The sequence below is a fragment of the Podarcis cretensis genome, assembly GCF_951804945.1.
Source record: "Podarcis cretensis genome assembly, chromosome: 13".
Classification (NCBI taxonomy): Eukaryota; Metazoa; Chordata; class Lepidosauria; order Squamata; family Lacertidae; genus Podarcis; species Podarcis cretensis.
In genome coordinates this window covers 2,268,768-2,289,038 of record NC_137182.1, presented here as the reverse complement: position 1 = coordinate 2,289,038, position 20,271 = coordinate 2,268,768, and the positions used below count along the sequence as shown (strand labels likewise).

General features: G+C 42.1%; 1 protein-coding gene across 3 annotated transcripts; it reads right to left on the bottom strand.

Annotated features, from left to right (window-relative positions):
- Window positions 1-244: 244 nt before the first annotated feature.
- Window positions 245-20,186, bottom strand: LOC307200876 (uncharacterized protein C7orf57). Of its 3 annotated transcripts, XM_079949917.1 has the most exons (10): window positions 20,165-20,186; window positions 19,666-19,722; window positions 15,817-16,014; window positions 14,650-14,773; window positions 14,337-14,493; window positions 8,921-8,968; window positions 7,509-7,609; window positions 5,902-6,017; window positions 5,058-5,208; window positions 245-1,028 (listed from the first exon to the last, which is right to left on the bottom strand). In XM_079949917.1, exons 2-10 carry the CDS (start codon window positions 19,718-19,720, stop codon window positions 986-988), a joined length of 993 nt encoding a protein of 330 aa, XP_079806043.1. In that variant the 5' UTR covers window positions 19,721-19,722; window positions 20,165-20,186; the 3' UTR covers window positions 245-985. The 3 variants fall into 3 exon arrangements, with proteins under 3 accessions (XP_079806043.1, XP_079806044.1, XP_079806042.1); XM_079949918.1 differs by lacking the exon at window positions 20,165-20,186 and having other exon boundaries at window positions 5,191-5,208; XM_079949916.1 differs by lacking the exon at window positions 20,165-20,186 and having other exon boundaries at window positions 14,656-14,773.
- Window positions 20,187-20,271: the final 85 nt, after the last annotated feature.

Sequence of the window (20,271 nt, the reverse complement as noted above, 5' to 3'; positions counted from 1 at the left end):
TTGCCTCCTCTGCACACATTCTAGCTTAAAGTGTGTCTCCCAGAACTGGACACAGGACTCAAGTACTCCAGAAGCTATGTGATATTCTCATTTGATATGCTCTTTGTTTTAGGTGAAATGTAACTTTTGAGTAGATTTTACATCATAATTTTGTCCTTTGATGTTGTAACATAAATTGTCTTGGCTAATGTGCCTAGTCGATAAAAAAACCACTTTAATGTTTTAAGAAATAGTTAAAAGGCAATTGTTATCATTCTCTTATGATGTTTATTCAAACAGAATTCCAAGTATATATGCAAGTTTATATGATGTGAGGTATACAACAGAACAAAATGAGAATGGTGTTGAAAACGATCATTTCAATCCAACCTCCTGAATAATAATCTCAATGCCAATATACATACAAGTTCAAAATATATAAAACATCACAACAATCTGGCTTTTTACTTACCCCATTCAACACTTGGAAGCAGAAAAATAAAGACTCAGCTTTGCAAAGGTTATGTTGCTCAAACTGGTCTCAAGTGTTTTGTTCCACTACAGACTCTCTTCAGTAGTGCAACCCCATAGCAAAGCATCCATTAACCAGGTCCCGGGACTGCAGGGATGCTACTGTTCACCAACTCTCAAGCAGCCCACGTAGCTTTAGAACATGAGGTTACAAGGCAAACCTTGGTAGAAGTGGGTGAAAAGTAGAAGCAGAAAGCAGGTTCAGATACAGGCGGAGGCATTAATAGCAGAAGCAAGCATCCAGGCTTTAAAAACTTACTGGGGTAGATTATTGGACCAAACTCATGTCAGTTGCAAACTTACTGAAACAAACAGAAAAACCAACAGGAATGAATGTGGTCCATTGTTTAAATATCTAACACATCAACATATAATTATTGAAGCCTGCTTCCTAAGCTCTATTATAGTCTTCTGCACTCAGTGCTGTTTTGAAATAGTGAGAATTTTGACAATTCTATGAAGTATCTGCTTTTACTCATTGTCTGTTTGTGTTGATTCTGGCTGGGATGTCTCTGAATCTGAAAAACAAGAGGTGACAGAAAAATGAGCATTTTTTTTTCTCACTCAAAGACATTAAATATCAATTTTTTTCTTGTACAAAAAAGATTCTCTGAGGTCAATGAAGGATGGCCCTGCTTGTGTAATATTGAAATGAACTAACAGCAATGAAATTGGGTTGCTCCTTGTACATTTGGACTGCCTTTCCTCTTTCTAATTTCCTTTTCAGTGTGAACAGTGTTGCTTTAATAGTACATTCTAGGGGTCTTAGGAGGAGGGGACGACAGAGGACGAGATGGTTGGACAGTGTTCTTGAAGCCACTAACATGAGTTTGACCAAACTGCAGGAGGCAGTTGAAGACAGGATGGCCTGGCGTGCTCTGGTCCATGGGGTCACGAACAGTCGGACACGACTAAACAACAACAAGGGGTCTTAGATGACCATAAGCCTAAAATGTGATGCAGCAACAAAAAAGCCAATGCTCTTCCAGGCTGCATCAACAGAAGTATAGTGTCCAGATCAAGGGAAGTAAGAGTCCAGCTCTATTTTGCCTTGGTCAGACCACACCAGGAATACGGTGTCCAGTTCTGGGTGCTACAATTTAAGAAGGATATTGACAAGCTGGAAGGTGTGCAGAGGAGGGCAACCAATATGATCAAGGGTCTAGAAGCCAAACCGGCTGAGGAATAGTTGAGCAAGTTGGATATGTTTAGCCTGGGAAAGAGGAGACTGAGAGAAGATATGACAGCCAGCTTCAAATATCTAAATGACTGTCAAATGAAATATGGGGAGCTCTTGCATGGAAACCTGGAAGGCCCTGAGAGCATCCCAGAGCCTTCATGCTGAGGAGGACTTGTCTGTTAAGCAACCTGGAGAGTTTAAAAGTAATCTGCTTTGCTTGAGGGGAGGGAGGTAGAAGCATAGAATTGTAGGGTTGGAAGGGGCCCCAGGGGTCACAAAATAACAACATATGATGCCCATCTGACTGGGTTGCCACTCCAACAAAATCTAAAGAACACAACAAAACATCAACCTGCTCGGCACACCAGCTCTGGAAGGTAAGGCTGGTGGGGCAGCCAGCCCATTTTTGCATATATGCACCACCCCAGAACATACCCTGCCCCCTCATAAGATGCAACCATACCGTATATGATTTTTTTGTATGTTTTTCTTGTTGGTGCTTTTAGTGTTAAACCACTTCAAGAGGTTACATAGGAAGCAATTCATAAATGCAACCAAATCAATAAAAGAAATGAAATGCAAGCGCTTTTGGTTGCAGCTTCAGATACTAGAATTGCACTTCTTCCCCTGAAGGGTCAGGTGTGCAACCTTGGGTGTGTTTCTGGGCTCTCTGCTAACACAGGGAATTAGATGTGGTATCCAGAAGAGCCTTTAACCAGCTTAGGTTGATAAGCCTGTTGTTACCCTTTCTGGATAACCTCCTATTGTTATTCAAGCACTGTTTTAGATGTGGCTACCCATCTATTTGTGGGGGCCAAGCAATCAGTTATGTGACATCAATATTGTGCCAGCTACAGTGGCTGCTAGTTTGTTCCCAGTCCAAATCAAAGTGCTGGTGATTGCCAAGGAAGCTCTAAAATAGTGGTGGCAAACCTGCAGCCTGTATCTGTATGTAATAATGCATGATTAAAAATGCTTTAAAATAGTGCAGAGTTGGCGGGAAAGTCTTTTGGAAGGCAGTACTGAGAAATCCAGTGCTCACCACACCAACTTTTGCCCCTGGAAGGATGACCATGGGCCAATGTGGTCCTTGGCCCGAAAAGGGTTAACCGCCCCTGCTTTAAATGGCATGGGACCAGGTTACCTTAGGGACCACCTGCAGCAATATGGAGACCCTGTTGAGATGCCTACAGTAAAATGTATTAGTTTGGTGGTCATAAGAAACAGGGTCTTCTCTGCCCTGGCCCCTTACCTATGGAATTCAATCCTTGGGGAGATGCCCTCCCCAATTTCACTTAAACTAGCTTCAAAGTCACATCTGTTTAGAAAGGCATTTGGAGTTTAAATTGGAATGCTAGATAATTGGGGCTCTTTGAGCAGGGCTTGTTTTAGTGAGTTTTATGGTTAGATAGAAATAGGGTTTTATTGCTCTGTTTATTTTTCTATTAACGGTTTTGATGAATTGCATGTGAGGTCTGTTCTAAGTGGTAGTACTGAAGTTCTTTAAAATAACAAAAATACACTTTTTTATATCCTCAGTATTCTATTACATTGATGACTTCCACGTTACCCCCCCCCCCAAAAAAAAAACAACTATGGAAATACTGTCCTAGAATAGTAAATTCCATGTTTAACCAGCACACATGAACCAATGGAGATGGTGCTGATGTGGGGTCCATTAGCCTGCCAAGCACACGGCATCCCATGTGTGCAGGTAGATTATGAATACCTTTAAACTAAATTCCTAGGCTGGGTGTATGATTCTAGTCATGGCATGTAATGCTGTGCACCTTTACTTGGAAAAAAAACCCCTGCTGTCAGTGGATCCTACTTCTAGGTAAGTGTACAGGACTAGAGCATCACAGTGCAATCCCATGCATGCCTGCTCAGGAATATAAAGAAACATTGGCTGAATGGGATTGCAGCATAATTTTTAAAATGATGGGTTTATGTAATAATTGAGGCATATAACAGAGTTGTTATTCTGACACACAAGAGTTCATTGTCCTAATTTGGATTATTGTCCTTTTCTAAAAGTATTCTGCTTTGCTTTAGTAGACCTCAGCTGCATGAACAAGTTTAATAAACTCCATAGAACAACTCTCCCCTTGTCTCAGCCATCCTGGCTAATCAGTTTTCTTGCCTTTTCTTACCTTCTCCAACATAGCACATACATGGTCCCTTTGGAAATCACTGTTGATATTGTAACTATGCTTGATCCATTCTCTACAGACACTACAACACAAATATAACCTTCCTACCTGTGAGCTTCTGAAATGTGGAATTAAGTTCTACTAAACAGTTTGGATGTGATAAATTCTATATACATGGAAACACTTGAACTACATACGCCTTCCAGCCCTACTATTGTGTATGTGCATTACATCATGAACTCTAGATTCTTCTTGAGTTTGCAGCCTTCTGCATAATGGCCTCATCCAGTGAGGCACAAGTGGAAAATAAGCAAGTGCTGTAGGACTTTAATTTTGTTTCTCCAAACAGCAGCATCCCACAATGCATTGTAAGCAGCTACTCAGGGGGTTGGACTAGAATCAGGCATGGCCAAACCTGGCCCTCCAGCTGTTTGGGGACTACAATTCCCATCATCCCTGACCACAGGTCCTGGTAGCTAGGGATGATGGGAGTTGTTGTCCCAAAACAGCTGGAGGGCCAAATTTGCCATGCCTGGACTAGATGATCCCCTGGGTCGCTTCCAACTCTACAATTCTATGCTTCTAGTGTTTTTAAAATCAGCCAGTGATGCAGTGCAGAAAAAAATGAGGTAAGCATCACTGCATATATGCTGATCTCCCTCTCATGATTGGGGACCTTGTGTAGAATGTATCATTGTATTTTATTATGAATTTCCAAAGCAAAACTTTCAACCAATTTAAAATAAATGCAGTGTTACTGCCCTCTATTTGGATATGCCCAAGAATAAAAATTGAGAAGAAAATATTTTCTTCTAGGTCTGCTAATACCCAATTGCAAAGACTTGAGGGAAGTGAACTTAAGGGAAGTGTTGAGGAGTGACAGGAGAGGCTGCTGCAGAATTTATGAGAGCGCCCACCCCTGGGACACCGAAGGAGATCTCTGCCAGCGGATAACAGCGAATGGGTGGAAAAGAGAAACAAGCCACTGCTCTATACAAAGCAAAAGGTTTTTCCCCAATTAATTAATTAAGCTAGAAGTAAAAATTCATATTAAAAACATTTGTAATAAGCTTTACGTTTAAAAAGGTTACTTTCCTTCACTGTTAAATTCTACTGACAATTAAAGAAAAAGACTGTATATGTTTGGAAATGAATAATTCTTAGATCTGTTAAGGCAGAAATGGGCTGGTAGGATAGTGTTTTGGGTGGCATACATTCTGAGGTTGAAGAATGGCTTCTTAGGCTGGGCCCCCATTTCAAGTCCAGATTGAGATCTAGGTTTTCTTTTGTATGACAATGTGTGTTTCCTAGCTTTCTGCCTCTTTTCTATTTTCTTCTGGTACTCACTTGGAGGAAGAAGAGAATCTGTAAGAAACAACAGAAAAGGAATTCCTTCTTTAATATGCATTCATGTCATAAAATAAGCCTCGGTTGCTTTAATAGTCTTACAAGGTATTTGTTAGGGGACAAATGAGCTAAAAAGGTGTCCAAAAGCTTTTGAATACAATAGGATATTTGCACAGGCTTCATTCCGTAAATGCTATTATCTTATTAGAAGGCAAGTCTTTTCAAAAGGAGCATTTTAAAATAAATATTATATTTGGGTGCCATTTATCCCATGCTACCTTGCATCTTTAAGTGGAATTATTATTTGGCATAAGGAATGATGTCAGACTAAAGTCCAGTACATGCTTCCCTGGAAGCAATTTCCGTTGGAGTTTACAGAAGTTGCATATAAAATTGTGTAAAGGTTTAGTGTATAACATACAGCACTCAAGCAGTTTATTTTCTATATGCTCTACAAATACTGCAGAATGAATGCAGATTAAGTTAGCTCTACTCTATCTGAACAGAAACAAAATCCCCAAAACTTGTCCCGAATAAACAATATACCGGGTTTGTAGGCAATACAATGAATAAGCTATGAGTTGAAGCCCAATTTCCATATATCTACTGGAATGTTTTATGGGATTAATACACATATTTGCATAGGTCTACGTTACAAAGAAAGACTTAGGTCAGTAAATACTGCTTTTTTTTTAAAGTCTAAAATGTTACCATTAGGCTGCGAGTTCTTTTTCTCCCAGTCATCACGCTGTTGAAGCCACTCATCTCCATAACCACTGCTGATCAGTTTGCTGAAGTTTACAGGTTCGTTTTTTTTGTGAGCAGGCCTATACGAGAACACCAAACAAGAAGCCTTTTATCAAAACTGGTACCCATCTTTTCTTTTTCTTTACTATGATAACCATTTTTTAAAATAGGCAAATAAAAGTCTTTGACATTTTTAGAAGAGTGCCGTGAGTCCAAATGGTACCTGGTGCCATGGTTTTTCAACAGTTACTTACAGTAATTTACTGTTAGTGTTGACAACAAATATATGTACTGGGGAACCTGATGGTCATCAGAGCATCCCAATGCAAACATACAGAGAAGCAGAGAGCCAAAGAATTACATTAGGTGGATCCAAACGTTTGAGCAAGTCTGGTGAGGTTTTTTAAACACCAGGTCTCTGTGCTATATTAAAAAGTGTTTTTGAAGCTTCCTTTGGCATTAGAAGCATTCTGGCTTTGTGGCAAAAAGGCCTCTAGTAGAAGTATGCCAGCTGTATAACCAGCTTTGAATGCCAGCTGGTAAAACAGATCCACGTGCAAATCTTCACAGAGGGACAACATACATTGATGCACACCTTCTCAACATCCAGCAGTGAAGAAAAAGTTGTTTCAAGTAACCCCAGTCAAAACAGGAACTACTGGTAAATATGAATGACTAAGACAAGTAACTTATGTGATCGAAAGACGTCAAGCCTACAGCAATCCCAAATGATATCAGGAGCATAGCATTGGGGGGGGGCATGCATTGCTGAGAGGGCGCAAGATGGCACAACCAGGCACCCCCACGACAGGCTCCCTCCCTCACCAAGCTGTGCCCTGGCTGGGCCTTCAGGGCTGCAGCAGCAGCAGCAGCAGCACCTCCTTCTCCTCATGGCTGGCTGAGAGGGAGGAGGATGGCAGCAGCAGCACCACCCACCAAGGAGAGGTGAGAGCCTCTGGCAACCGCTGCTGGTCTGCCCTCACTGTGAACTGGCTTTGAGCCTTTCTCCCTCCCCTTGACTCACTCGCTGCCGGCTCAGACCACTGTGGCTTGGTGAGCGGTGAGGACTTGGGCTCGCGCAGCCACACTCTGCCCCCGCCCCAGCGCACACACACACACACACACACGCATCCTGGGTGCAGAGAAGCTGTGCTACGCCCTTGAATATGTTCCCAAAATAAAGCAAGGTGTACTCTGGTCTCCATTTTCACCTGTTCCAGATTACCAGTCATGTAACATGACATCCAACGAGGCTTCTCATCTGGTACACTGACAAATAACTGATACAGTGTACATATGATAATCTAAGGTAGTTTTTAATAAACTACACTTTTAAAAAAGTGTGCATACTGCCTCCCCAATGCCTACCAACTATATCTTATTGTGATTATATGCTTATTGTTAAGATCAGCATATAGCCATCACTATGATGCAATACACTAATTCATACAGCAAACTGAACTGGAGCAAAGGGTAACAATTTTATGCACAGCTTTACACTGGCAAGTTGAGTACTTGCACATCCATCTGTAAGGTCTGGATTTAAAACACAGCAATTATATTTAGCTAACATTGGAGGGAAGTAGAGTCGGTTTCCTCCATGAAATTCTTTAGTTGCAATAGGTTGTGGTGTTCTGTGTGGGTATCTTGGCGTTATAGCAGGAAGCTTTATCTGTGTAAAAAAGATAATGCTAATTCAGTAATGGACATACATATACCTGTGATTAAAACAGGTTGAAATAACAGCTAAAAAGAAAGAATATTCCCTGCAATATATTCTGTAGCAATCTGTACATGGCTCCTGTATTAGGCTCCTGTTTTTGTGATGTTGTCACTCAAAGTAATCTGATCTGTCTAGGCTGAGAAATAAAGAAGTTTGATATGTGATGCCTAGAACTTTTGAGTTGGGCTGATCAAGACTGGACCCGTTCCCCATATGCTATAAACCCAATTCAAATCAGTTGTAACAGAAGATGTAGATTGACCCTTAGCATTACTTCCAAAGTGTGGTTAAGGTTGCTTGGTTTCTGTTAGGGCTTAATGCAAGGTTAAGTGCACCTTTAACATGCAGGTTTTAAATATGTACACTGAAGTGAGAAGGTGCTGGAAGGAGCATGTGTGCAAGTTCACATTTGCAATGTTGTGTCTGCACTACCTGCGTTTATTCAGGTTCTGATTACCAGTGGCATGTGCCATTTGAATGCTAAAATTGTAAGCTTTATCTTAAAATATAAGGGCCAAACTGCCCGTGCTGTTATATGCCTCTTTAAATTTTGTGTGCAGATTTGGAAGGAAATCCCCCACTGGTGACAATTTAGGATTTCCTCCTCACCCTACAAAGCAAATACCAGAGGAAGGGTTTCCCTTGGGAGGAAAGCAGAGAGGTAAAATTGCTTTATAAACCTGCTGTGATTACAGTTACGATTACCATCCTGCATGTTAAATACAAGAACACATTTAAAATCTTGTCAAGTTTAGTCTCAGGTTTTGAGAAAAAGCTCACATTTTCGAGCAGGTGCATACTTCAGAATGACAAAACCTGAGTACACACAGGGTGATGCATACAGAAACTTCAGAATTTATTAACCAAGGTAAGAGATCGTGAGTGGAACATGAGCTTACACGTGCCCATCCCAGCCCCTCCACCACAGAGTGAACTCCTTAGTCAGGCTGATTGGAATACTAAAAGAACACTGATTGGAACAGTACTAAAAAGCTTTTCATGCTAACCAGTTTTATTCTTTACCAGAATCTGAAACTTTGAAGCTGGCTAGAAAACTACTAAAAATACAAATGCATCCAGGAATCAACACTGACTTTTAAAAGGAGGGGAGACCACAACAGTAACTTGGAGAAAGATTTTGCAATGATGTGCTGATGGAATCGCCAAATACCTGTTTCTTGGCTTAGTCTTTAAAATGGTCAATTTGAGATTTTCCCTCTGTCTTTTATCAAATCCAATTCTAGTTTCAGAAAAACTCACCTCTTCTTTTGTGCTGCCTGGAGAGCCCTCAACTTGTACTCCATTTTCCTGTTGGGATTTAAAAAACAAAAACACAATTTAAGTAATAGATCTTAAAGATAACAGAAAAGAGATTAGGAAAGAGTGTTTAATGTTTTACAAAAATGATCAGCTTGGTCACATAAAGTGTATACTACCTGACTTGCCTCCGTACAAACTTCAGTTCAGAAAGAATAGAACTTTTCTGCTGGGGGGGGGGGGTGAGGTAAAATTTAAATCATGAAAATGATGTACACAATATTATGTCTCCTCTCTGAGCCACAGCTCCAGCAAGATTCTGATACTGCTTTTAATTTTTTAAAAAAGGTAACCCTCAACAGATCCCTTTGTTCCTGATTATCCCATTTTGCATCTAGTTCCATACTCTTTAGAAACAGTGTGGAAGCTTTAATAATAATATAAAAAGATAACCAGTGTTCCTGAAAACACTCCCAAATAATAATAATGTTCAGAAAAAAGAACATATATTCTGGAAGCTGAAAAGAATGGATCTATAATCACTTGAATAACCTGATCTAGAATGCACAAGAGGCTTCCATGTTTTTAATGAGACCTGAGAAGAACCCTCTGGGATTAAAATGTTTTTGTACTGTGATATGTCCTTAAGGACTTATTTCTTTAACTGGAACCAACACACTTTTCCCTGACAGAATAAACTAAGGAGGCTGAACTTTAAACAGTACTCCTGGCTAGTATTTCTTATACCCTGACAAAACAATTAAAACCCATAACTCTAAATAAGCAGGTATCTGAAAATAGTTTATGACTGCAATCCAGTAATGTACTTATCTGAGAGTTAGGCCCATTGCACCCAATGGGACTTGCTTCTGATAAGATAAATAAAATGAAAGTTTCAGAAAGCTAATGAAATTTAAATCCAAGATTTCAGCAATTATTTCTCAAGGTATAGCCATAAGGGTTGGCCATCAGGCAAATTAAGTTTACGGTATATGTGATTCCTGTTGAAGGACCAAAGCCACACTATCCATTCAAAGTTAATTTCACCCAATTAAGTGGGAGAGGTTTTAATCAAAACAACTTTGCTACTGAAATCAACTACTATGCTTAATTTTGCTGAATTGTGCCCAATATTACTTCAGAGGGATCCTTAAAAGAGCTGGGAGACAAATGCACCAAATTAAGATACTATGACCTGGTTTGCATGCGGTGCTAAGCCAAACTATGGTTCGATGTTACTAAGCAAGGATGCTGGTGCAGAGAGCAAAAATCTCACCTGCTTCACTTCTTCCCCCAGTCCTGCTGTTGCCACGAATGTCCTCAAAGGGCACAAGAAGCTATCCCTGAACAGAGAAATCTCTTTCCCATTTAGTCAAGGTCTTAGTTTCACAAAATTTGTATAAATTAAGCAGGGAAATAAAAAGAAAACCAACAAACCTGATAACAATTTTATTAGTTTGTCAGCTTAATTACAATGATACAAAAAGCATCTTAAGTCATAACCAGGATCACAGAATGAGTTGGAACGCCACCCCCCCCCCCCGGGTCATCGAGTTCAAATCCCTGCAATGCAGGAACCTCAACCAAGTTACATAAGAAATTTACACCCTTCAAAGGAATTGTTTCACACTATATTCTTCACTAGGAATCTGAAGAAACCCCAAAATATTGTGATTTTTCAAAGGATAGTGTAATTAGTGAGTTTTAGGGCTGTGCACAGCTATCCACTTACCCACCCGGGCTTCACCCTTCCCTGGGGAATGCTTGACCCAGCCCCAAATAAAAGGGAGCTAATGTTTACTTAGCGTTAATTTGGCCTGTCATCTTGATTCAATGTGTCATCTGGCATCTAAACATAGACCACCTCCTCCACCTTGGGAACGATCGTGCTGACGCTATCTCTTCAAAGGCATCTAAGCTTGGCACTGGTTGGCAACGTCACATCACATTTGGCAAAGTCCCACCAAACAGGGTGATAGTATCTTTAGAGGTGTACAATTCTGCGTAATTTGGACCTGTCATGCTATACTGGGCAAAGTCATATATCAATCCGTCATCTTGAGTCAACATGGTGCCCAGTGTCCAACTGTAACATTAGATCACCACCTCTACCTTGGGAACTGTCTTGCTGAGTTTGGTGATGTTATCTCAAGAGGCATCTAAATTGGTGCAGGTTGGAACTGTCATTCCAAATTGGGCAAAGTCCTATAAAATGGGGTAGCAATATCTTCAGAGGTATAAAAATCTGTGTACTTTGAGCCCATCCTACCAAATTGAGCAGTTACACCAAAGTCACATTTCGGTCTGCCACCTTGATTCAAAATGGTGCCTGGTGTCCAAAGACAGATGAATATGAGACCACCTCCATATGAGGAACCCTGATGCAGAGTTTGGTGACAATATCTCAAGAGGCACCCAAACTGGTGCAGGTAGGAACTATCCTGCCAAATGGGACAACAGTATCTTCAGAACCATCCAAATTGGTGTAGTCTGGACCCATTACGTCAAAAACCAGGCAAATTCACACCAAAGTCATGCTTTGATCCGCCATCTTGATTCAAAATGGTGCCTTGGCATTCAAACATTGATGAAAACTGCCATCTCCCCCTCGGGAACCCTTGTACAGAGTTTGGCAACAATACAGTATCTTGAGAGGTAGCCAGACCCATAGAGAACAGAGACATACAGAAAAACGACTATCCAAAATATATGGTAGATTTTAGCACCCAAATACCATACTTTTTCCAAAAAAAAGTTGATTTCTATAAACTGTAGGCACACTCCAACTTTTTCTAAAAGTGACAAAAAGTACAAGTGTCTGCACCCCAGCCCCCAAATCTGCTGCAGTTCATGGAAGACATTATATATGAGGATTGTGTTGTTAAGTCCTACAACACATTCTGGGGCTGGAAGGTAAAGGAAGGGTCTGCAACTAGTCTAGTTTTAAGGATTCTGGAGTCTATACAGAGCCAACATCAATTTAGCCACTGATAGTTTCTTTCCAGTTCCAGGACACAGCTTGGTTCTGAATGAAACAGCATCATATGGCGACATTTCATGTTAAGTGCAAATAAACTTGTGTAATTCAATAGAAAAAAATATTATTATTATTTTCATTTATTACTCACCTTTCATCCTAAGGCCCCATGGCAGTGATTATTATGTGACCTTAGGGTGAAAGTTGGGTAATAACTGGTTTCCCACAGGCATCTGGTTGACCACTATGACAGCAGGAGGCTGGAGTGGGCGGGCCATTGGCCTTGTCCAGCAGAGCTCTTCCTACGGACAGGTATATTTTTAGGACCCACCTAATTTTTGTGATTGTAAGCTGCTTTGGGGCCTGAGTCAATCAGAGCTATAAACACTGTGAACACCATGGGCTCAGAAACTAACTGTCAACTAGTGCAGCTGTTTTAAAACAAGGGTTATGTGAGATCGAAACAGAACGCCAGCCAGTAATCTGGCCGCTGCACTTTGGACTAATTGAAGCTCCTGCTGTAACTTCAAGGGCAGCCCCACACGGAACAGAGTGCAACAATATGATCTGGAAGTTATCACAGCATGGAGTACAGTGACCAAATTGTTTTGTTTAAAAGGTATCATAGCTGGTGAACCAGTCACAGTTGGGGGAAAAGGCACTCCTGGTCACCAAGGCCACCTGAGCCTCCAGTGTCAGCGCTGAATTCAAAAAACACCCCCAAGCTGTGGACCTGCTCTCACCAGAACAAGCCATCTTCTCACCTCCTGGACATCAGAACTTGGGACACATAACACCACTTTCAGGATTCAGCTTCAGTTTAATGGCCCACATCCAAACCACTGCCTCTAAGCACTTGTCTAACACCTCAACTGCCTCTCCTGATTCAGATGAAACAGAGAGATAGAACTGGGTGTCATCTGCATACTGATGACGTTCCACTCCAAATCTCCTGATCACAGAACCAGAGACCTCATATAGATGTTAAATAGCATGGGAAACAAGATGCGACCCTATGGGACACTACAGGACACCAAATGCTAGCCTCCCATAACTACTTCTTAGAAATGTCCAACAAATGTCATCAACCCAAGTGGCCAATGTGGTTTCAGTGCCACAGGCAGGCCTGAAACCAGAGTGGAATGGATCCAAGTGATCAGTTTCCTCCAAGCATGCCTGCAGCTGGACCAACTTATCGCGCACCTGGCCCCCAAAGGGGATATGATCATTTTTAAACACTTCCACAAATTCTATGAAATGAGCCAGTCTGGCTGCTCCTGCCTATCAATGTTTTTAGCCAATGAGTGAAGACGGATTTGTGACTGATAAGTGAGCTGATAACAGGAAACGCTGGGTCCTAAAGAGCTGCTCTTCCACCCTGCCCTTTAGTGCACTTTTCCTGCTTCTGTCTTATTTTTTAGTTCCTGGAATCTCTGTAGTTTGTCCTCTTGCTTTCCCTAGCAGCCAGGGTGCATTTTGTTTGTGGTGGCTTCATCTGAGATCAGGTAGTTTCTAGAGGTTATTTTCTGCAAATACTGTTAAACAATGTTTGTTGTTGTTTAGTCGTTTAGTCGTGTCCGACTCTTCGTGACCCCATAAACGACTAAACAACAACAAACATTGTTTAACAGTATTTGCAGAAAATAACCTCTAGAAACTACCTGATCTCAGATGAAGCCACCACAAACAAAATGCACCCTGGCTGCTAGGGAAAGCAAGAGGACAAACTACAGAGATTCCAGGAACTAAAAAATAAGACAGAAGCAGGAAAACAATGTTTGAGTGGATGTTAACTTCAAAAGAAAACTTCAAAAGGAAAATTTGAAACATTTGCAAAGAGGCATGTCACTTGCTGTACAGCAGTTAAAGATCAAGCACTCATTAAGAATTCACTGTATAGTTAACTTACAGTATAATGTAATCTACTCAGAAGTAAGTTTCTTTTTATTTAATGGAGCTTGCTCCCAGGTAAGTGGATGCAGGATGGCAGCCTAGGCTTTGGTTTAGGGTTGGCACTGGGGGGAAACAGGCATTTCTGCATCGTAGCAGACAGAAAATCAATAAGTGAAACCTTTTTGGTGGGGAAATAAAGTCATGGGAAAAGCTTCACCATGACTGTACTCTCTAATTTTGTCTTATGCCGCACTCTCCATGGCAGCTGTGTTGTGTTATGCCATGTCATTTCCCCATGGCGGCCATTTTTTGATTGGCACCCATAGCAATACCTGATATAGATCTGCCCTGAAATCTATGGATGCAGGGCGGTATACAAATAAGAAGAAGAAGAAGAAGAAGAAGAAGAAGATATTTTCAACTGCAAATTTGACAGAGACCCACATTATTAGGCAGAGAAATACAAAACACCGGACGTGCTAGTTCATTGGGATTTGCGTGAGGTGCTGCTGTCCTGACCCCCTCACCAACCAAGAGAGGTTCACATACCTCTCTTTTCTCTTTGTTCTCTTTGTCTTCAGCATCTCTTTGCCAAACACTTTTCATATCAAAATCAAAAGGCCCTCTTTTAGGCTCATAGCTGGCAGGTTGATCAGCCTTAAACTCCTCATGGATCATGTAGTCTGGCATAGCTGAAACTCGAGGCCTGCGGAAAACAGTTTTACCATTTACTGTGAAGTATTTTGTTATGAAAGGTTCCAGGTGCTTCCAAATGCTGTGACATTTTCTTCCTTTCAACATTCTTCAACTCCACTCTTCCTCAGTCACCCAAAAGAGATTAGCATGAAGACAGGGTACTTACTTAGACTCATCAGCGGCTGCTGCTGTTGCTGCTGCTGGTTTGCCATGATGCGTATACCACTCAGGTGCACCATAAGACCCCAGAGACACTTTCCGTGGCGTAGGTGTAAAATGTCTCAACAAGTCTTAAGTGAAGGAGACAAAGTTATTTAAGTTTTGGTTTTTTAAACAAGTAGATAACTAGTTTTCTGGACATTCTTAAAACAAGAGGGCAATATGAAAAATGCTCCATTCTATCCCTCCCCATGAGATTCAGGGGCAAACTATACTAGGTGGCAGAGACCTACGACAGGATCTCCTGGTGCTGGCCCTGCCGCTAGTATGCAGCCTGTAATCACATTTCCCTGAGGGAAGGTGGTCCTTGGCCCTGAGAAGGTCGTCTCCACTGCTGCTCTAACCAATGTGCCTTCCCAACAAATGTTTCAAGCATGAAATTTTTTTAAGTAGACAGGGAAACTTATTTTCTCTCTCTCACACACACTCATGCACCATGGCTCACACACAAATCTGCCTGCCTTCCCCAATTCCCTACACTACAAAAAAGAATACTGAAAATATCCAAATAGAGGCAGAAAAGGAGGGAAGGGAAACAGATCAAATGATTTCATATTTTTTTTCATTTGAATTCAAGAGAAACAATCATTTGTCAGAAGATCTCTACTTACTAACAGAGCAAACCAATATACAGAAATAAAAACACAAAAGCAACTGCATTTATGCCTGGGTTAACTCCCCTCCATGCTGATTTACAAATAAAATTGTTCCCTGAGGCTGTTACTTATTTGGAAAAAAATGTGCAAGTTTCCTCTGATAGCTGCTTTCAGGTAAGGTGATGCATTTACAGCTTGATTCAATGCACTTTTACTCTGAAGTAAGCCCACTGATTTCAATTGGCCTTACTCAAAGGTAAATGTGCAATTTTTAGTTAAGTATGAATTCAACCAAGATTGCCACAAAAGGTTACAGAATACTGCTAAAATTGTGGGTTCTTTCAAAACAAAAGAACCTGCATTTCTGCAACATCACAGCTTTCAAGGTGGCATGGAACATCCATATTTTGTGTGTTTTATCCTCCCCAATGTCCCCAAATTTCTTATAGCACTTTCCAGACCATTTATATGTACAAGCCTCCTGAAATCGCCATAAGATTCATATGAATTTTAACTACCAGGTCGGCCTCCTTGTTTTGCCAGCTTTACATATTCCGAGTCAGTGTCTTTAATCCACTTCCTTCGCCCCCCAAATGTAATCTCACTGTGAGGATCTCCAAAATCACCGAGACCTGGGATCTGGGATGTTGGCTGTTGTTGAGCTTCAGAATTAACAGACTCCTCTGATCGCTTGAGTGGCACGTGATAGTACCAATCTGCATTAACAAACAAAAAGATGAACATCACATTTTGAGATATGTATTATATTAAGTGGTATAAACTTAATTTGATTTTGTTCTGTGAACCACCCTAAGACCTCCAGGTATAGATAGGGCAGTATATATATATATATTCAAATCTCTTATGAATACACAGTGGAAGTGAGGAACAGGTTTAAGGATTTAGATTTGGTGGACAGAGTGCCTGAAGAACTATGGATGGAGGCTCGTAACATTATACAAGAGGCAGCAACAAAAACCATCCCAATGAAAAGGAAATGCAAGAAAGCAAAGTGGCTGTCCAATGAGGCCTTACAAATAGCGGGGGAGTGAAGGCAAGCAAAATGCGAGGGAGATAGAGAAAGATACAGGAAATTGAATGCAGATTTCCAAAAAAATAGCAAGGAGAGACAAGAAGGCCTTCTTAAACGAGCAATGCAAAGAAATAGAGGAAAACAACAGAATGGGAAGAACCAGAGATCTGTTGAAGAAAATTGGAGATATGAAAGGAACATTTCGTTCAAAGATTACCATAATAAAAGACAAAAGTGGTAAGGACCTAACAGAAGCAGAAGACATCAAGAAGAGGTGGCAAGAATACACAGAGGAACTATACCAGAAAGAAATGGATGTCTCGTATACCCCAGGTAGTGTGGTTGCTGACCTTGAGCCAGACATCCTGGAGAGTGAAGTCAAATGGGCCTTAGAAAGCACTGCAAATAACAAGGCCAGTGGAAGTGATGGTATTCCAGCTGAACTATTTAAAATTTTAAAAGATGATGCTGTTAAGGTGCTCCACTCAATATGCCAACAAGTTTGGAAAACTCAGCAGTGGCCAGAGGATTGGAGAAGATCAGTCTACGTCCCAATCCCAAAGAAGGGCAGTGCTAAAGAATGTTCCAACTACCGCACAATTGCACTCATTTCACATGCTAGCAAGGTTATGCTTTAAATTCTACAAGGAAGGCTCAAGCAGTATGTGGACAGAGAACTCCCAGAAGTGCAAGCTGGACTTAGAAGAGGCAGAGGAACCAGAGACCAAATTGCAAACATGCGCTGGATTATGGAGAAAGCTAGAGAGTTCCAGAAAGACATCTACTTCTGCTTCATTGACTATGCAAAAGCCTTTGACTGTGTCGACCACAGCAAACTATGGCAAGTTCTTAAAGAAATGGGAGTGCCTGATCACCTCATCTGTCTCCTGAGAAATCTCTATGTGGGACAAGAAGCTACAGTTAGAACTGGATATGGAACAACTGATTGGTTCAAAATTGGGAAAGGAGTATGACAAGGCTGTATTTTGTCTCCCTGCTTATTTAACTTATATGCAGAATTCATCATGCGAAAGGCTGGGCTGGATGAATCCCTAGCCGGAATTAAGATCGCTGGAAGAAATATCAACAACCTCAGATATGCAGATGGCACAACCTTGATGGCAGAAAGTGAGGAGGAATTAAAGAACCTTTTATTGAGGGTGAAAGAGGAGAGCGCAAAATATGGTCTGAAGTTCAACATCAAAAAAACGAAGATCATGGCCACTGGTCCCATCACCTCCTGGCAAATAGAAGGGGGGGAAATGGAGGCAGTAAGAGATTTTACTTTCTTGGGCTCCATGATCACTGCAGATGGTGACAGCAGCCACGAAATTAAGAGACACCTGCTTCTTGGGAGGAAAGCAATGACAAACCTAGACAGCATCTTAAAAAGTAGAGACATCACCTTACCAACAAAGGTCCGTATAGTAAAAGCTATGGTTTTCCCAGTAGTGATGTATGGAAGTGAGAGCTGGACCATAAAGAAGGCTGATCGCCGAAGAATTGATGCTTTTGAATTCTGGTGCGGGAGGAGACTCTTGAGAGTCCCATGGACTGCAAGAAGATCAAACCTATCCATTCTTAAGGAAATCAACCCTGAATGCTCACTGGAAGGACAGATCATGAAGCTGAGGCTCCAATACTTTGGCCACCTCATGAGAAGAGAAGACTGCCTGGAAAAGACCCTGATGTTGGGAAAGATGGAGGGCACAAGGAGAAGGGGACGACAGAGGACGAGATGGTCGGATAGTGTCTTCGAAGCTACAAACATGAGTCTGACCAAACTGCGGGAGGCAGTGGAAGACAGAAGTGCCTGGCGTGCTCTGGTCCATGGGGTCACGAAGAGTTGGACACGACTAAACGACTAAACAACAACAACAAAATATATTCAATAAGTAATAATTATAATTATAAAAAACAATGAAAAACGGGGAAACTATTCCAGTTTTTTTAATAAAAAAACCCCCATTTATAAAGAATAATTTATATAACTTCTACTCCCCATTACTACAAAAACCAATGACCTAATATAACAGGAACCCACACAATTAAAAGCCTGGCTGCCTCTCCTGGTACTGTTCATCAGTTAGAAAGATCAAGGGCATTTCAATACCAAGTCAGATAGAAATGTCTCTACATCAGGATAGCCCAACCTGCAGCCCAATGGCCACACATACCCCCCAAGCTCTTTCTGTGAACCCCGCAAGGTGCTTGGCTGCTGCTGTAACCCTCCTGGCTTTCTCCTTTAGCTCTACACTGTTCCTCATTGATCCAAAAGGCATCATTTACTGCCACTTTTCTGGTCTTCTTTTCCTGCCCTTTACTGCAAAAACACACCAGTCAAATTGTTTCTTCTTGTCTCCAAGCAGCTCCATGACTGCTTCTGTTGGTCCTCTTTTAGTCTTCTCCTCCAAACTAGAATCTTGGTCAATTTTTCCCTCCTGGACACAACAAGAAGTGTGCACAAGAATGTGTATGTGTGCAAGCATAGGAGCCAACTCCTAGGGGTCAAGGTCCCTTTGGCACACCAATAAGTTATTTGAGGGGGCAGCTACCCCCCAAAGTTGATGGGCATTGCCATTCAAATGGTGTGTGCACACCACATTTATGTGGGGCGTGGCTTACCTGGGCTCCCCCAGTATTTTATTCAAGCTGGCACCCCTGCATGGAAGAGAGAATAGGAGCTTTTCTCCTGGTTGCCTGCCTCCCCTTTTATTTTTAAATTGCCAAGCATGTAAAGCTGAATGCACACGAGTTAAATGTGCATAAGTAGTGAGCTTACTGTACAAAATGAAGATGTCTAAACACTGTAAACACCACAGGATCTAGTTCTGAGAAAGGTATTATATAGTCCCGAACTAAAGTTTGAGAAAAGATATATGCACAAAGATGGAAAGATACAGCCCTACCTACTATGGGGAAATGGTTGGTACAATTATTCGACTTAGCTGAGATGGCAAAGTTAATTAAAGAAAAATCACTGACATTTATTAAGGATTGGAAAGTTCTTATGGACTTAATCGTGTGAAACAGAAAATGAACTTGTAATAGCTTGATTTTAAGACTGAAAAAGTATTGGCATATAGAAAGCAGAATAGTTGGATGTTCATGAGCCTCTAGCTGGGGGTGGGCTGGACGGCTGGGGCTGGACCACCATTTTCTGCACCTGCCTCTTGCCTTTATTTTGCGCTGAAGACACTGATCCACAGTCATTATACTTTGCTCTGTGCGTCCTATCAAATTCAAATGTAAGCTATTTTCACTAAAATAAAAAAGAGTGCAGTTCTGAAAGGCTTTACATGAGAAATATCACATTTATAAACTGTGTACTTGCCACATGGTGCGTATCGATTTGGGGGTCCACGGGGCTCTTTATTGGTATTCCTCATACCTGCGGAAGGGGGAGAACAGGGGGCGTTTTCAAAAGGAAGCATTTGGCCAAATCCCTGCCAAAGAAGCCAGGCAAGCCGGCCGATCCCCCCCCCCCGCCCCATTTCTGAATCCGAAAGGCTTTGCGCGAACTTTCCCGCCCAGCTCGCAGCAGCATCCTGAGCCAAGTGCCCAGTTCGCCACAGCGTCGCTGCGGAGACGGGCTCCGGGGCTGCCCGACTCGGGTTCCCTTCGGACTCCCCGGGTCCGCCAACCCGATTCCCCGCTGACCCTCCCGAAGGAGACGCCGCCCACCCCCGACCCAGCCGGGGAGGCTCCTCCGACGGCCGCTCCGACGGGCCTCGGTTAAGGCTGCCGGGGGGGGGGGCCGCTCCGAAGGCGGTTCGCCCGGCTGGAGACCCTCCCTCCGCGAGACTCTTTCCTCCCCGGTCGCCCTCTCTCGCCTGGTTCCGGGCGAAGCCGAGGGAGCTCGCCCCGGGGAAGACAGTGGGACGGGGGGCCGCCGGCGCCGCCGCGAGAGCGAGCCAGAGGCGGAGGAGGCCGCAAACAA